At 44.3% G+C, this 19,204-nt stretch overlaps 1 protein-coding gene across 12 annotated transcripts in view; it reads right to left on the bottom strand.

The window, feature by feature from the left end:
• The window catches only part of SPEN (spen family transcriptional repressor), a 62,245-nt gene that overhangs the window by 28,651 nt on the left and 14,390 nt on the right, over positions 1-19,204 (bottom strand). For 9 of the 12 annotated variants that reach the window (XM_086860728.1, XM_086860729.1, XM_023940333.2 and 6 more), the window contains exons 2-3: positions 17,520-17,840; positions 13,741-14,217 (exon numbers count right to left, since the gene is read on the bottom strand). In XM_086860728.1, coding sequence (XP_086716854.1) covers positions 13,741-14,217; positions 17,520-17,840 — 798 coding nt within the window. Of the gene's footprint in view, positions 1-13,740; positions 14,218-16,216; positions 17,841-19,204 lie in introns of those variants that run through there. The other 3 variants (XM_086860733.1, XM_086860735.1, XM_086860734.1) reach the window with 2 other exon arrangements.

The following is a 19,204-nucleotide window of genomic DNA, read 5'->3' as shown; positions in this document are numbered from 1 at the left end:
CTGACCTACATACCCAAGCAGGCAGTTGTTCTGTACACATGGCACGGCCCACACTAGGCTGCTTGTATGGGAAAAAAACCACTTCACACACCTGCGGAAATAAACACCAGGGGGTTTTCCCTTGCTCAAAGGAGTTGTTCAACCTGAAGACGTGGAGAAAACCCAGCCCGACCTCTGAGGTTGGTTTGGATGAAAGAGATCAAGAGGTAGCGAGCCGTCGCCCCGTTGTGCCAACTGCAGGAGCCTCTGAAGAGGCTCAGCCCACACAGGGAAACCACAAAGACTCTGAACCCCGCTCCTCCATCTGCACACGAGGCTTCCCACTGGAAACAGGGATGTGAGAGGAAGGGAAAGGCACCTGAACATTCCCTGGGTGCAATCACCCTGTGCCCATCAGCCCAGCCCCGGCCCCTCCGGAGCAAGGGATGCGGCTCTGTGACATTCCTGGCACCCCTTCAGGCCCTGAGAACTCACCAGCCATGGAACTTTGCTTTGTGCCTGTCACACTCTGCAGTATTTAACAGCACTCAGTTATGATAAAACAGTCCACTGAGAGGGGGGAAAGGCCAGACCTGCTGCACAGAAACAAAAACAGCCACAAAATGCACGCAACAGATAAAAACAGCATTTACAGCTCTCAAGAGAGATCATTAAATGCTGCAGACTAATGAAACGAGGACATCCTCCTTCCCTTAACTTCTTCTGCTTAACCAGAGCCACAGAGAAGACTTCAATGATCTCCTGCTGGGCTGGAATCCTAAATCCAAAGAAATGATATAAATGTTTAAAGGCCATGGGAAGGCAACATGACTGTGGCAACTCAATGTCCTTTGGGTGGCCAACTAACACACACATGTTGCAGTATGCATTTCTGTCTCTGACCAGCCAGTTTTTGAAGACACAGCCTCCAGTTACTATTTACCATAGATTTATCCCCAGTCGAGTGGCTTATTAACATTCCATTTGCATTTCTGTGACAGGCCATGTATAAATATATATAAATATATTTACATCAGTTATTTTATCCTGCTGTCTGACACCTGATCTCTGATGAAAGTCTGAAATGAATAAAGAAGATGGAGATGTTGCTCAGAAGGACAGACTGCTTCCAGCCCCAGAACCACCTTCCCCTGCAGCCCCCAGAGTTTCCAGACAGCCTTGAGCTCCTTTTAATTTTTCCCTGCAACTAAATAACCCATTAGGACTGCTAAAAATACCTATGTTTATATTAATCCCCATCTGGCTGAGGACACTGTGCCCAACCACAGTGTGTCAGTGTTGCCACCTCACTCCTTTCCCTACATCCCCCTGTCCTTGGGCTTGAACTTCCTGCACCCAAGAATTAAAAACACTATCCAGGGGTGGAGAAAAACCGTGTTGGTTACAAACACACCCGCCTATCTCTGGAGCAAAGAGCTGCCAGCGCTGCCAGCAGCTCCCCACTGCTGGGAAGAAGCTGCTCAATGCCTGTGCTCTCCCTGCTGGCTCAGATGTGGATGGGTTTGGTGCTGAATTTGGGAGCAGCTGGAGTTACCTGCCTGCCCTCTTTGAACCAGGGATGCTCCCTGGGAACAGGCGGATTGCTCATGCTCCAAAAGAAACCCTGGGAAGCTGGAGGAAATGCTTTCTCAGCAAATGGCCACGGTGAGGGAGCTCGGGAAAGATAAAAGTCATCAAGACCTTGAGGGTGAAGTACAAAGCAGCTCCTCAGCTGTGCTTTCCCACAATTAAACTTCCACCGATGCAAAGAGGGAAGCAAGAGGGTGGGTGTGAGAGCGGGTGAGCAGGATGAGCCTCTGTTTAACATCACCCTCACAGAGGGGAGCCCTGGGTCAAGATCCCTCCTGAGAAGTCCTGCTGCAGCCACCCACAACTCCCACCTCCTCCAGCCCTGCTCCAAATCATTCCAAGCACTGCCAGGATGTGCCTGAGGAAGAGCTGCTGCTCCAGGCACAGATGAGACAAAAGTTGGCCAAAAGCAGCGTAATTGTGCTAAGGGGAAGAGCTTTTGCCACCTATCTGCTGCTGATCTACATTGGTATTTTGTAACTGACACCTCAGAGCGCAGGAAATCTTTGGACAAAAGCCGTACCAGATTCATGGGAGGCTGTCTTAACATCCACTGCAGGTAGGAGAGGAAGGCAAGAAGAGGCCAAGAGCTTTGCCCAAGGTCATTCCCTGAATCACAGAGGAAACAGGCTGAGGAATTTCATCTTCTGGCTCACGGGTGGCCAAGTCCTTTCAAAATACCAAGGAAGCAACACAGAATCATTTAAGCTGGAAGAGAGCTCCGTGATCATCAAGCCCAACGTTTAAAGGCAGTTTCCTCAACAACAGCACTGCTTTCATGAAAGGACCCACTCGGCATCCCAGGAAAGAACACCAAACTCCACTCCAAGTGCTGCCCATGAGCCAGGAGAGAGAAATGCCATTGAAAATGCAACCACCACTGCATCCAAGTAGGCTACTACACATTTACTCAAGGAGCAAAAAGTAACCTACTTTGCCTAAAGAGCCCTGACAAATGAACTCCTGGGAATAAACACTTCTAAATACAATTTTAAAACAATCTGGCATTGAGTAAGTGTTGAGCATTGGGCATCTTTCAGAAGAAAAGCCTTTTTCAGACATATGCTGGAACAAAAAAAGCCCTAGCACTGATTCACCTCCAGGTTACTGCAGTCACTTTTTAACATAAAGCTGCCAGAAGATCATGGCAAACAGCCCCATAGAATGAATTGTGTCTTCGTGTTTTAGAAAAGCATCCCATTTTGCCTCAAAAAAAAACCAAGCCAGGCACTATTTGCATGCACTGCCTTCTCCCAGCCCAAGGCACGGGGTTTTTTTAGCAATACACAAAACACCATTTGTTGAAATTCCTGATTTGGAGCAGTTTTGAAATGGTGCATCCTCTCCTATAAACAGAATTGTTCCTGGGATGGGAGCTGCAATGGAAGGCGTGCCAAGATACACAGCTGAGCTACAATGCTGCTTAAGTAAATTTGGGAACATGCAAAGCTTAATATAGAAATTCCTTTTGTGGCAGATAACACCGTGGAAGTTTAGTACTTCTAAAAATGGTCACTATTGTCCAAAGAGAGAAACCCAAATGAAAATGGACAGAGCGACCCTAGCTCTCCATCTGAAATAAATCCATTTATCAAGGGTGTTTTTCAAAGAGAATTTATATTCCTTTACATCTCAGAATCATAAAATACTCCTTCTGATCTAAGATTCTAATAGAATCTTCTACAGCCTTTCAAAGAAACACCAAAGAGATGAAGGGAAGAATAATTTTGGAGGGTTTTTTTTTTTTTTTTTTAATGTCCCCTTTTAGAGCGACAACAGTGACTGGAAGAATCACAGGAGAGCTCTGTAAAACCAGAATGGGAGCTGCTGTTCTGGAGTAAAGGACTACTTAAAATGGAAGGCCTGGGGGGGAAAAAAAAAGTCATTTCTGTGATCTCAGGCAGCATAAATTATAGAGAGAAGACATTTGATGAATTCTATGCTAAGGATTAATTTGCCATTTTAAAATGCAGGGAACAGATGGATCTCTTGGCTAGGACTATATTTGGGAATTACTTCATTTTGCTGCCCACATGCAAATAAAAATACAACTAAAAGTAGAACTTTTTGTGAGCTTTCACATGGGTAGAAAACACTGAAGTAATGAAAATAAAACCAAAAAGAAAATGTCTGCATGAAATAGGTGAAGTGCCACAGCACGATCTGCAGTAGGCTGGGGGAGAGAATGTGATTTTAGTTTGTTGAGCAACTGTGGAGAGTAATGCCAGGTTTAGAAACTAAATTTAAAATAAAAACAACCCCAAAACCAGCCCAGCAAAACCTGTATCATATGACAGTGTTTACCACTGAAGAGTAACTTCTGAAAAAGCACCTTGCTGTAACTTAATTCCATGGAATTTGTTAGGATTTAGCGATTACATCTGCACAAATCAGAAACCCAGGGCTTCTCTTTCCCAAAAGCCTGGGCCAGTTCCATTGCACCAAGCAGGGATCACAAAGCTCGGGTGAGAATTTCAATTGTGAGAAAAAGGCAAAAGGAGGGGGAAGTCCAGAAGAAAACAGCTCACACAGCCCTGGCCTCCACCCCACGCTCCGGCCGGGAGAGGAGGAGCAGCGCGAGGCAATTCCTCTGGCACAGTGGAGACACGGGACGGAAGAAAAGTCCTCAGAGGAATTCCCACAGGCAAAGCCTCTGCTCTTCCCTTACAGGAGCCAGTGCTTTCAAACCCCCAAACCATGGCAGCCACACGTACAGGATTAATTAAGCACCTTCCTTCTTTCCACGTGATTTCTCCGAGTTTGAGGGAAACTGCATATTAAAGAGCAAACCCAACATCAAGTCCCGAGACAGCTGTAAGATACCATCTCTGTTTCTCCTCTAGCAACGCAGTGAGCCTTTCCTCCCTCTCTCCATCTCAAAAACAAACAAACAAACTGAAAATTTCACCCAGCGCAGCCCCAACCGGCGCAGGACGTCCTTGGCGCGTTCCTGGACTCGGGAACAGGGAGAAGCACGGCTCCGCGCGCGTTCAGAAAATGAAGAGGAACAGCAAATCTGTACTGACCCGACAGCTTCCTTTCTGTGACTGTTCATCCTTCACAATCCAACAGGACACACCAGCCAGTAAACAAACACAGAAGGGAGGGACCAACTTCAAAGCAAGAGTGTAAATCTTACATAATTTGAGGGTTTGAGATCTTGCAGCAACCTCTTACCCAAGGAGGTGTCAGATGATCCAAAGAGGTCAGACCTGTAGCAGCCACGGTAAGTAGGACACTCTGCATCTCACCCAGCCCAGCACCGTTTGTCCACAGGGACCTGGGGCCAGGCATTCTTGGGAATCCATTTTCAGGAGAACAGTGCCTTTCTTCCACACATTATCACACCAGAAAAGCTCTCTGCTCTCAAACACATTGAAGATAATAAATACGTGAATGCCCTTAGAGCCAGGATCTGCTGGAGGTGTGTCTTAATTATTTTTGATTTTTAAACTGTTTGATAAGGTTCTCATGTTTTTGCCCAGATATAAAACCAATGGTTTCTGGATATCTGCAGAGAACATCCCACAACCATGGAAGAAATGAGGATACAGCCCTGAAAACCACTTCCCTCTCATAGAAAGGATTCTCCAAGAGGTTCTTTTCTTGCCATCCTGGATTTCCAAGTGTCTTCTAGCCAAAACCATCACTTTGACCTAAATAAAGCAACTGAGCACTGAAGCCCAAACAAGAAGGAATTAAAAGGTTCCACGTCTCACTTCTCCAGAGAGCAGAGTGCACTCATGGCTACAACAACCAGGAAACAAAGGAACAGGTCTCCTACCTTTGTTACGGGCCTCTTGCGAGGAGGGATCACAGACAAGTCCTGTTTCTTAATGCCAAAGCTATTTTTGTTCTCATATTAGGCACTTAATGAATAATCATGCAAAGACTTTATTCACGTGGCATCTACACAGTGCAAGTCTTCTCGCTCCTCTTTTTGGAAACTCAGCTTCCCTTCAAGATTTAAAAAAACTTGGAGCACGTCCCAACACATATAAATTCTTCCTCCTTACAGAACACATCGAAGCCATCACCTCCCTCCCAAGCCTGTGATTTTCCACTCAAGAGCCACACTGCTTTCTCCTCCCCGAGCGGCATTAGGAGCTGACCACAAGGATCTGGAGTGGCACCCCTAATCTCTTGCTAAGGAGCTTTTGCACTTAAACCCTTGATGCCATCATTAGTGGTTTCGCGACGTCGCGGCCGGACTGCGCTCGGTGACCGGACCGTAAGGGCAAAGCTAAGCGCATCAGCTACACGCTTAATTCAATGGGCAAAGATTAGGGGATGGAGGATACTATTTTTTGTTTTTCTTCCAATAGGGCTTATTTACTATTAATTCCCATCCCTGAGACCTTACTGAAGTACAATGTGTTCCACCTGAGATAGCTTGTAAAGTCACATTGATACACCTCAAGGAGACTTTTCTCACAGCCCTCAGGTTGTACAGGGAAGCATCCTTCTGCATCCACGCCTCTGGCAGAGCCAGGAACATCCCCTCTGGGAAAAAAACCCAACAAATCACTGTATTCACAAGTCCAGAGGGACGTGGTGTCTAGGCTTTAATGGGAACACATATGGGAACACTGGCTGAGCCCTGGCAGTGGCTGGATTTTTCCTTTGATCACTGTAATGACTGGTACTTTTACAAGAAGTGTTCAATACAACCTTCATCTTCTGCTGCTCATCCCTCCACATGAATATTCATGATAAATTATTAAACTGCCCTTTATTCCAGAGGTCATTATGACGGGGATCCTCTCCCCCACCTCTGGTGCCTGTGTCTCCATCTGAGCTCTCGTGAATTGCTGCAGATCAGCACCACTGCCAGACTATGATCCCTCTGATCTATTTTAGCCACGATTCACATCCGAGCTGTGTGAGTCTCCCAAAGAAAGGGGAATCCGGACCACTCGTGCAGAGGGAGGCAGCCACCACGAGCCACGGCACCAAACCTTTCCCTGTTTTCCTTGGCTTTCTCAGGGCTGCTTTCCCCTTGCTGTCCCATTGTGCAGCAGGAAGAAACACGAGGCACGCTTCCTCCTGCCTCCAGGAATCCTCCAACTAAGCCTGGCTTCTCAGCACTAACACGGGCAGCTTCAACTTCCCTGACCTCAGCTAAGTCTTTCCTTCCCTCAGCCTACTCAAGATGATTAAGCAAAATACTTGGAAGGAAATCAAAGCCTTAAAAACGCAATTAGAAGTGACCATTTTGTTAATACGCACACGCACAACACCAAAGTCAAACCCAATCCAACAGCACCTGACCTTTGGGAAAACAGCAATTTTTAGCAGCTCCCACGGACTTAAGGAATAGCCCAAAGTCTCCCACAACACTGAAGAGAGCAGTGCTGTCCACACAGCTCAAGTTTTTCCCACTATTCCTAAAAAAGGAGGGCAAGACATGAAATTCTCACACCAGACACTGGCTCCCACAGACTGCAGCTGTCCAGGGGTGACTCAAAAATACCATTTTTAACACACACCCGTATCTTTCTCCCCCACCTGAGGAAAAGGTAAATTCACCGGAGGGTCTGGAATCAGCTGCCACAAATCCTCATATTCTCTGGCAAAGATTCTGATGTCACTGCAAGAAACCTTTAAAGCACTGAAGTAATAACAACCTCTTTAACTACAATAAAGTCGTTTGAAATGATCAAAATAGTTATCATAGTAATAAAACAGAATTTCTAGGGCAATTTCCACTTCACCCATCCACAACATGATATATATTTTAAGACTCCTTTCCTGAAACTAATTTTAAAAAATATATATTTTTTTTTTTCTCTGCCTGTAAAGAATCAAATGCACTTTGAGAAAGCAGCAGTTGAGGTTCTGGGCCCTGACACAGAAACAAAGCCTGACAGCCCAGATTTAGATAAACACCTACTTCTGCACATTTAGGAAGAGGCTTAATTGCTTTGTCATTTAGAGCCAGCAATTACCAGCTATTCCTGGGAGTGCGGAGGTGGTGGGGGGTATTAATTGCAGCCAAATGTCCACTCTTCTTTGGGCAGCTCATGCCAAGAAAATTAAGCAAATAAAAATTAAGTCAAATAAAATTAAGTAAATAAAAAATTTTAAAAAAATTGTTATAACGTTTTCAAGTATTTTATTGTCTATTTATATTGGGGGGGGGTCTCCCAGAGGGACCAATGAAGACAGAATTTCGGGTTTATTTTGAAACTGTGCCCAATCACGGCAGAGGTGGCATTAGGATGCTGGGGCAGGCTCCAAAATTGCCCTTTTGAGGGATTTTTGGGGCTGATTCCTCCAGCAAGGAAACCAGTGCTTAACTTCTAGAGCGAGCAGAGCATTTAAGATTTTTAAAAATAAATAAACGACCTAAAATTGGTTGAGAGGGAGAGAGGGTGGTTTCTCCCTCTCAGAGCCAGCTCTGACACAAGCGCTGCTACTCCATTTCCCTGTGCTGTGAGAGGGGAAAAGCTCCACGCAGGAGCGAGAGCTGCTGCAGGGCTAAGGTGGGTGAGGGATTCTGGGTTTTTATTATGTTTTTAGGCCGGTTTTTTCTGTGGTAATTGCGGTGTTTTTCCGCGGGGCTCGGGCGGCCCCGCCCCGGGGGCGGCGCGGCGGCCCCGGCCGGCTCCCGCCGGCTCAGACCGGTTCTCAGCGCAAACAAGCGCCCCCCGCCCGCCGGGGCACGGCGGCGGCCCCACAGCCGCTTTTCCTCCAGAAACAGCGGCTTTTCCCCCACACGGCACCAGCTTTTCCCTCACAAACACCTTCTTTCCCCCGTCCCGAAAGAGCCGGGTGAGGCGGCTCCGAGGCCGCGCCGCCATTACAGCGGCGGCTGCGCTCCGCCGGCTGTGAGGCGAGAGAACGCGGCGGGGTTTCGGGGAGAGATAAAAATCTTATTATGTAACGCACATTTTTTATAGATTATTGTCGAGTCCAGGGCTGGGGTAATGCGGGCTGTCAGCAGCTGGGGCGAGAGGCTGAGGGACGAGCGGGCTGCGGCCGCTCCCTCCCAAGGGCACTGAGGCACCATTTCTTCACCAGCCGTGAGGAGAACTTTGATATATTACGTTATTTTTTTTTCCACAGAAAGATCTACTTAACGTGATTACACATGCACAGGTACGTCTTTTCCGGCATATCGAGTATAAAGGCTTGCTTTCTGTATTATAATCTCTCCAAAGGCATCTTAAAACGTTCTCCCTTGTGCTTCAATCTCGAGAAACCCGATACAGTCCCAAGGGTAAAAAAAAAAGCCACGTTTAAAGGATGGTCTCGGTTATATTTAGCTGAGCAGCAGCACAGGCTGACACGAGCAGAAACACAAGGAAGAACGGAGTGAAAACGTTGGTAGCAATTGGTAACAAAAACCTACGAGTATCTGAGACGGATTTTTTTCTTTTTTTTTTTTTTTACATTTTCCTTTCCCTAATTCACATTTTGCCACGCACAGAGAACATTAAAGCAGCACATGGGTTTATGTGAACAAAAGGTAAGGATGAGGTGTTTCACCTGACTCTGACAGGATTTACTCTTGCCTTTGTGTAATGGAAAAAGCTTCCTACTCTAAGAAATTCTTTCATTTTCTTTTATAAATCTTAACCTAATTCTTTTCCCATACAAACACAAGCCTGCTAAACCCTATCGTTCTACCAGAAGAGATTAAAAATTTTCAGCTCATCTCTATGAAATGTATGTGGAATTATTTAACCTCGTCAAAAGCCATCTCACAGATGCTTCAATAAAGACTAAACAGCTACGTTTAACCTCATTTTTTCCTGATTTTTCATCTGTCCTCAGCACAGGCATCTCCAAACCCACTCAAAATCCCAAATCCCAGCTAAATCAGTGACTCATCACTTCTGGCAGCAAACGATGTGGGAAGGAGGAGATGAAGACAATAGTCTTCAAATAGTAGAGAAAGGTTTGCATTATGTAATGAAACTAAAACTCACTTTTTTTCTACTTTCACTTCAGTTGTTGAAACAGAGTAGTAAAGTCCCTGACTAAATAAAATACACAGGAGGTTTCAAGGAGCCTGTTTTTCCCATGATTAAAATCCTCTTAGCAGTATTTTTCATCAGTTTATTTCAGTATTAAGACACGCATATATTCCATTCCAACGGTGATTCCTTGCTCCAGAAAGAATTTCATCACAGAGAAATCTAAAATTAAAACCGATCTCTAATTACCTTATGCCTTGCCTGCTTGTCATGAGAACCTTAAATACAGCTATCAGAATTACAAAATAAAAAATCCCTTTTCAACTATCTGTAAGTGCAACTTTCTTCCCATTTCTTGATTTTGGGAAGACTGGAATGACTATGCTCACATGGATCTTGGTGAATATAAAACCAGTGTTGTACCTAAGCTGAAAATGCTCTTTTAATTTCACAATATCTGTTTCATATTACAAGCTATAGAGAAAAAGTCATCTAACTAATTATTCATCCAGCTCCAGCATCCTGAAGATGAGACAACCAAATAAGTACTCTTAAAAAATAAATTAAAGGGGACTACATTACACATTATAGGAAATGATTAATTTAACTGGTAAATCCCCCAGCATCCTTCACATCAGACAACTGAATAAACACTCTTAAAAAATAAATTAAAGGTCAAGGGAAATCTTGGGTCACTTATCTATAGATTGAACACATTTCTCAGCCTGGACACCACCCACAAGAAATCAAACACTTCTGCCTGGGTTTTTGTAAATGAATTCAAACCCTGTCCCAACAATTTAGGATTTTAGGAGCAAAATGCTCCACTCTGAGCACCGAGTGGTTCAGCACACTGCTGCAGCAGAGCTTTAAAATAATCACTAACACATGGAGCAGCAAGAGACGTGTCAGGCCATCTGACGTTACAAAACTGAATCAAAAAGCCCAGAAATTATTTTTAGCACATTAGAGCACCTCGACAAGCAGCCTAGAAAAGAGCTCTTTCTACAAAAGAAAATAAAAAAGCAGAGGGGTTGTTTCCAGGAGGTTGGGCAGGGCACAAACAAAATCTGGTTTGCTTCCTATGGGATCACCCAGCTTCCATCCAGAGCCAGCTTCTTCCATGACACAGTACAGAAAATATGTTTGCTAATGTATCATTTGTGGTGTGTGTCTGAATCACCAAAACCCAGAAATTCAGGCTTCTGGTGGTGGTGCTAAATTATCATTTTCAAGGGCTTTTTCCTTCTTTCAAAGTGATAAAAAAATTCCATCAACTCTTTTCCACAGTATGGGTGGGGAATGAGCAATCTCACATTCAAAATTCAAAACACAAATTCCTCTGCAAATCCACACAGGAACCATCCGCATCCACCAGCTCTGTCAGCTCAGCAGGCAACTCCTGAGAAGCCACAAAACACCCCAAATAAAGCCTGGCTTCAGAGAATACTGGTTATTTTTAACATATTCTTTCTGGTTTGAGTTTCTCAGTTGCTCCCTTGCAGCCCCATTACCTGCAAAGGCCTCTGAACAGCAATTTAAACCAAAGTTTAGTTGAGATCCAACACGAGAAACTCTGAACCTTTACAAGATTAAGGCTTTTTTGGGTTGTTTTTTCATTTTTAAACAAGCAGATTGTGTTTTTTCAGTATTGTCCAGGAAAATCAGCTCCATTTAATCAGTGTTAATTAATTCACACAGCTCTTGAAAAACCACAAGCAAGGAAACCCAAACTTCACCACCTTTCTGCTGCTTTTTCACAGCTCCTGAAGGACAGTGCCTGGCACAAAGTTCCCACAAGTTCTGAACATGCACCAAGTGTCCCAAACACCCCAGGGCAGAGAACACAACTTTGCCAGCTGAGACCAACAGGACGAGACTTGAGTGACCAAGTTCTTCAATTTCAGAAGAATGCAGTGTCATAAAGACCTTAATAATACCACAGCCTCACAAAATTGGCCATTTCCACTTACAAAAAAAGCCATAAGAGAATCTCCAGCTTGTTAAAATCCTCAAGACCACCACAGAAATTGCAGACAATAATTATTCTCCAGACAAATGAAACTGGATACGTTACACAGCAAGTGGGAGCACCAAACCAGTGAAAAGGGGGTGAGGCAGCTTTCTCTCACCAACAGGGTCTGAGGGGTTTAGTATTTACGTGGCTAAATTCAAAGTGTGTTGAAAATTAAACACTAGTGCTTTGAGAGACTTCAAAGCCAGGTGGGATTTTGCTTCCCAAAGTAAAGAGAGAGTTAAATGTTTATTATTATCTAACTGATTGCTGAGAAACATGTAAAACTCTTTTCTGATCCTTCAAAATTAAATATACAATCCACCAGATTCCATTACTTGCTCGACTGAGTTTGATTTCATTGTATTAATAAGAAAAAAATGTTTTATTTCCTCCCAGAGTATCGTCTACTTTTCCATTATTACAACTAGAAATTGCCAAGAAAATGAAATGCTCGAGCACAGCAGACACTGCTTTTCTTCTCGTTAAATCTTAAAACTTGGTTCCAGTGGGATCATATTCAGTCCTCTCAAATTCAGAACAGAATTTCATCCTGCCTCAACATCCCAACAATGACATTTTATAAATATTACGAGTTTCTTGGACGCCTTTCTCATTCCACAAGGAGCAGAGAAGCACTCTGTTTAGGGATTTTTTTCTTCTTCCCCTGCTTGAGATTTTTTTATTAAACCTTAAATGTAACCAGCCCTCCTCAATCCATTTTCTGCAGGATTTTTTGGAGACCTTTGGAAGTCTCACAGATTTTCTGAGCTGTAATAATTGTGACAAATCTTTGACAAAGGATTGTCTTTATTCAAGCAATGATAAAGCTCTCATTGAGAGAGGTGCTGGAAATAAACAAGTGCTTAAAGCAGCCTAAAAGTTGTCTTAAATCTCCACCTGCTCTCCAGCCAAGACAGGACCTGGATTTCTAAATCCAGGAGGAGCAAACAATAATTAAAAGAGGTAAATAAATCCTTGCATGGTTCTTTAGACATGAGGGGGGTGGGGCAGTCAGAAGAGGAGACACTGATTTCCTCATCTTCCCTTCTCTACACTTTCCATGAGTGTCAGCCCATCTCACCCTTCCAGGAGGTTCCACACTCAAGGTAAGATTTTGTGAGAATAATTCCCTTGGTCAGAGAGTTCTGCCAGTGCTAAAATTCCATTCACAGTGTTATTCACAGAATCCCAGAACAGGCTGGGAGGGACCTTCAAGTTCACCCAATTCCACCCCTGGGTTGCTCCAAGCCCCGTCCAACCTGGCCTCAGACACCTCCAGGAATGGGGCAACCACAGCTGCTCTGGACAACCTGAGCCAGGGCCTCACCACCCTCACACACAGGAATTCCTTCCCAAAATCCCATCTAACCCTGCCCTCTGGCAGTGGGAAGCCATTCCCCCTTGTCCTGGCACTCCAGGCCTTTGTGAAATCAAACACTCTACTGGTACACTTATTTACTTAATGAATATTTTTAGTTTTAGAAAAGACCTGGTATGCAAAGGAAACACTGCCAACTCTGCAAACCCTCCTGAAGAGCAGAGCTCTTCGCCAAAGAGTATAAAACATTTATGGGTGCAACTGTAGCTTTGTGGTTTCCACTCTTAGGGTGAATTTACTCTTAAAAGACCAAATACCAGAGAGGCACTTCAACATTAATTTAAAAATTATTAAAAGAAATCAGTGATTTTCTAACACCTTCTTTTCTCCCCTGTAGGTCTTTTGTAAAGCCACGCAAATACAGAGCTATTGCAGAACCAAGGACACAGGAAACACATCCCCAGGAATGGCAAACTTGGGTTATTTTTTAAGTCTTCCAATTCTACAATTTTTGCTGTGAGGCAGCAGGGGGAAAAATGGCAATGTGACAAATCAACCTTGTGAATGTCAGCAGTGTCAGGGAACAAGAAGAAACAGAACAATACCATTCATCATTTCCCAAGGTATGTTGAAGTGTGGTCTGTAAAAAAACAACCTTAGAAATTGCTTTTCCTCTCACTGAAGCAAATAAAAGCGACCCCATTCTGCAGGCAGACGGGCAGCAAGGCCTTGTGTCTGCACATCCCTGCTCTGCCCAGCCACCATCTCACGGGTGCTGCATGGATCCATCACAGAACACAACCCTGCTGCCAACCGAGCCTTTTTACATTTCACTCATGACTTCTACATCAACCACCAAAGCTTTGCCGCGGAACAACTCGGGCTCACACCTCGGGACCCGTGTAGGGACCTACCTGTCACTGCTGGTGCTGCTGCTGCTGCTGAGGGAGTCGCTGCTGGAGGATCTGCTCCGGGAGCCGCTGCCGCTGGGGGAGCGGGCGGGCCGGGCGGCCTGGCTGGCCAGGCGCTGCGGGGACTGCGTCCTGGACTGCGACGAGTGCGGCGAGCGGCTCCGGCTGTGCTGGTAGTTCCTCTCTGGCCTTCTGCCTCGTACCTCCCGTGTAATGTCATCCCTGTAGATATCCCTGTGTACCACACTGGGCAATGTAAACTGCTCCCGGGCCCTAGGTTCGTATCGGGGGTCGTGAGTGTCAAAACGGTTTGGGCTTCGGCTCCGAGAAGTGTAATAGAGCCCGTGTTGTAAGGTCCGCTCCCGAGGGTCTCTATAGTAATCCTGATCGTAATGTCTCGTCCGATCAAATCCGCCCGTCCCCCGCTCATGGTGTCCATAGGCACTATGTTCATAAGCACGCTCCCTGTTATCTGAAGCCCTGCATTTGGGAAGGGGGAAAAATATTGCATCAGAAAGGGGCAGGCACAACTAAGAGCAAATCATGCAAACATTCACGGCAGCACTCGACTTATTGTTGCGACTGCTTCTCCACTAACCAGCAATAACCTATCAAGCAAACAATGACAAACTTCAAAACGTTTTACTTGACTCCAAAGTTATATTTGTATACGATCAAGCTGAGCAATCACTTTGGTTTAATCACAATATGGGGCTTTCATGACCAGCAACTTGCCTGCACAGGAAAAATTTCTGCTTTCCCACGCAGAATCCTCATGTCAGTTGTTCTTTTTCTTTTAAATTCCATAAGCAAGAAAAACTTCATGTTTGTGAACATCATCATTAACTTATTCTTTTTCTCTCCATTTTTGCTTAAGAGCTTCAAAATTATTTTTTTTATTTGAAATTTGGTAATTACTTGAGCTCTTGTAATTATCCTTCTGCAAAAATGGCATCACAAATTGGGCTGTAGCCATGAAAGCCTCCATGCAAAGCATGACCCAGAGGTGAGAAGCTGCTTTCAAAAGGGGTGGCATAACCCATAGAGAATTCCCAGAAAATCAGGGGGGTTCTTGTTGCTGTTCTAAATTATTTCACCCTCTTAGAGGGAATTTTTGCTTTGACCAGATTGCTACACTCATTTCTTGTAAAAGCTGTGGACACTACAGAAACATCTCCATTACTAATGCTGGAGCTGCAAGGATGCTGCAAGGTCCCCAGAACATACTAAGACCTTACACAAGGACTGGGAACCCAATTTTTAGGCAGTGTGTTTGCTGTGACTGCTGCTGTTGCTGCAATCATGGAATTTCTATCTGCACAAGCTGCTGCTTTCCAGCAGCTACAGTCCAGTTAATTTCAGTGTTTCAAACACTTTAAATTGAGAAAGGCTCAGTGATGTTCTGAGTTAGTGTGATCTCTCAAATAAAGAGACAATAAAACTGACATATAAAGGAACACTACAAATAGTTGAGTATTCCAATTTAGACAAGTACATCTTAGTTACATCCACAAAATGGAAGATCCATAATGGCTACAACACTGAACATTTAAAAACTACTTCTAAAATTCTAAATATATCAGGGTAGCCAAAGTTAATTTAAAAATTAATTATCCATCTAATGAAGGACATTTCAACCTTTTTTTCAACCTTCTCTCTCAGGTTCTTCCTTCAGAATCTGTTATGAGTCACTTCAGTAATCCCCTGAATCCAAATAACCCAATTCTGCCTTGTGCCTCCTCCTCCTCTCCTGCATCACAGCCCTAGTTCGAATGGCAGAAATATTTCAGGGATCTTTCATAAACTGAAAATGGGATTTGAATCTTTTTTCGATTACCATCTCAGGAAGTGCCTTCCATTCCTTCTCCAATGAATCACTAGATCCTTAATCCTCTCAATATATTCACTCTCTCTTGTTAAACTGTAACTCATATCAAGCTTTCTATAGGGCTCCCTCACATCTTGCCTGCATTTTTTTCTCTCAAATTATATATAAAAACTACTTAACCAGTGCAAGAGAATGTCATTAACTTCTACATCTGCTTGAAATTCATTGTTGCATTTCTATTTCCATTACCTCTTGCTTGCAACAATGGAATTTTGAAAGCTATTTCAGAATCTGGCACAGAAATGTGTCTCTGTTTTGGTTTTTTTTTTCCCCTTTTGAAGGACCAAGATCAACAATTTAACAAACTATTGCATTTAGCATCCTAAAGTGTTAATCAGTGACAGCTGATTTAATGAGGTCAGAGAAAAAGCAGTATTTTCTAGCGGGTTACTGCTACAGAGCTGACAGAAAGAACAAATCCTTATCCATGAGAAGGACACAGAAGACAGAGGAAGCAGAGCTGAGCAGCTACTGGCTACAGTGCTTTCTTCATTTATCTATTAGTACTAAGTGCTACTGGAGTTAGTGGAAAGAGAGGGTTTGACTTGGGTTAGGAGAGGGGCTAATATACACAGGGCAGGACATACCAACCTTTTCCAAGTGTGGGAACACGACCTATATTCCCAATTAAATCTAGGGAGAGAATTGTGAACATAACTTCCCCAATTTTGGCCCCTCTTACAGGGGTAATCCACCTTCTTAATGGGCAAGGGTGTCAAATGATATTTTAGATGAACCAACAAGAAAAAAAAAAAATCTTAGTGACAGGACACAAAAAAAAAAATCCACTGGACGGAAGTAGTCCCAGACTGAAACCGTAACTCTGAAACCCCCAGACTTCTTTCTTGAGACAGAAGGCACTTAAATAGATCCATAATTTTAATTTCCAGCCCTAAGTCTGAATCAAGCAGCTGGTAGAAGATCCCCCGAGGCCCGAGGGCCCTGACGCTGCTGCCAGCAGGCATCCTCTGGCCGCCTTGGTAACCATCCAGCCCAGTCACGTCTCACTGGTGTATCCACAAACGGGTATTAGCACCACGTCCTTAAAGCTAAAGTATGTTTAATGTGGAGCAGCAGAGAGCTTTTTAAGAGACTAGATAGTAATCCACTCCCCATGGCTACTGGCGTCTTGACTGTATACCATCCAATAAATTCAAGGCAGTAGTTCTTATCCCATCTTTAAAAAAAAAATAAACTATAATTTCCAAAATTTAGTAATGTCCGTCATCTCTTTTTGCCAATACCATCAGAAAGAATAATCCCAATAACTTGGAAATGATGTAGATCCAAAATGGAACCATCACAAGCTGCCTTCGGTCTTCTCCATCCAAGCGTTATTTCCATGGCTAAGTGTTGTCGGTAGAATCCAAGGGGCCGCACCATTAAAGTCTACTCTGAATTTTGTGGTGACAATCCAATTAACATACCCGCTGCATATAGTGAGAACTGAGAGCTAGGCATCAAGCTTTCACCGAATTCTAGGTTCTAGTATTCCGAAGATACTCCACAGAGAGCTTCACCACATGTTGTAGAGTAAGATAGCTCCATCTGGCAGCAGGGATACATCCAGCAAAGCCTTAATATTATCCAAGAAATGGGATCGCTACTTCTAGAAAAGAGTAACTCCAATATCGATGCTGGCCAAAGGAAATCTTCCATCTTAAAACCACCTTATTTCAAGTGTAGGTAGATATCCAACCAGCTGCAGGACACATCCTCTATGGATCCACAAGGTACCAGCCACTGGGATAGAAATCACTTCCGTTTCCAACCCAAAATAGGAAACATAGATAATTCCCAAAATTTTAAATCCATCTGGGGGCCCTAGATACGAGTTTGTGTTTCTCACCATATCAAATACAAAATACCTGCCTAGAGAAACCTTGGAACTTACCCATCAAGTCTCCGCTCATAACGTCCTTCCCGTGCATGAAGTGATGGTGGGGGGCCGTAAGTGGGCCCCCCACCACCTCCTCTGAACCCAGAAACCTCTCTACTACGAGATGCTATGGAAACTGTATCATCCAATCCCCGTGCAGCACTGGGAATGGTTCCTGGCTCATTATAATCCGTCCGTAGGTCTCTATCTCCCATTTTGTTGACAGAGTTGTGTGCCTTCTGGGCACTTTTGATGTCCACAAAATCCACAAACGCTGCCACTCCACCTTCTGACCCCCTCTTAGGGAGGATTTTGACACTTTCGACACGTCCATATCTGGAAGAGAAGCAAAGCAGAGCACACACGTTAGTGCTGGTGGGAAAAGACCATGTTTAATAACATTGCCTCCTGCAAAAATCAACATCCAACCATTCACCCCTTCCCCTGTGCCAGGAAAATCAATCACTGGTAGACACCAAGAGGGGAAGAGCCATTTGGAGAGGGGGAAAAGCCATTTAAACTTTCCATGGTTACATTTCAACTCCTCTCTAGCAGTGTGAGGAGCCTACAATGAAATCACCCTTTTTATAGCAACAGAGCAGCAGCAACTGAAGAAACAGAAAGGTGTTCACAACCAGAGCACCCTGCACATCATTAGTCTGACACAATTAAAGAGGCACAATTGAAACAAAACCGTGTCACAAAGAGAAATACACACAGCCAACAATTTTCTTAGGAGACAAATGACCTTGACACAGCAATTCCACTACTTTGATCTGTATTTAACCCAGAGACTGCACTGTGATCTTCATTCCTGATCTCAAACCCACTTAGACCCAGCAGAGCTGACAGGACACCAGGGCAGCAGGGACCCCCAGACCCAGCAGAGCTGACAGGACACCAGGGCAGCAGGGACCCCCAGACCCAGCTGCTGCTCTGGGGTTCAGCCTCCCACCCCCACTCCAGACCCAGCTGCCCAACAGGAGCTGGGAAATGCCAGAGGGAATGTGACACCACCCTACGTAATGTATGTTAAGTAACTGCAACACTGGCACTTATGGATGAGTAAATGTCTATGCAAAATAAAAATAAACCCAAACATGTTTGTGTACACAAGGAAACAAGATGTAAAAACATATTTAAATAACTTGCATCCACTCACAGCAGAAAGGACAAGCTGGGTGGGATGAGCATAGTGACGTTTTAACAGCCAACAACTGCAGGGTTTGGGTGCTCAGATTGCTCAGCCAAAAGATTCTGAGCAAACCAGGGAAAAGCTCTGAACTGCAGTTGGTAATCCAGGACAAGAAAAGGCAGAAAGTGTATTTTTGAATGTGCCGACATAGAGGAAAGGGACACACAAATAAAAAAGCTAATCAGGAAGTATTTGTAAACTCCATGGAGAATTATTGTGGAAAAATTTCTATGCACAAAGGCAGCACAAGGCCGGGAAGATGTAAACAGACCTTACACAGAACTGTTCTCAGGCACACACGCAGGGAGAAGGGAATACAAGCGGCAGGCTGAGGCACACACGCTGTCACATCCCGGAGCTGCCTCGCTTTCATGCCTGCCTTTTGCTACACCTTACAATTTCATCATTGTTGTTGGATGACTAATCCTTAAATACGATCTGAAAACCTGCCTCGCTGACTGCTGCCTTCTCATTCCAGCCTGACCTACTACACTTCCATGTAACC

Source organism: Cyanistes caeruleus, chromosome 22, assembly GCF_971803275.1.
Source record: "Cyanistes caeruleus chromosome 22, bCyaCae1.hap1.1, whole genome shotgun sequence".
In the NCBI taxonomy this organism is placed as follows: Eukaryota; Metazoa; Chordata; class Aves; order Passeriformes; family Paridae; genus Cyanistes; species Cyanistes caeruleus.
This window is presented reverse-complemented; position numbering and strand designations above follow the sequence as displayed.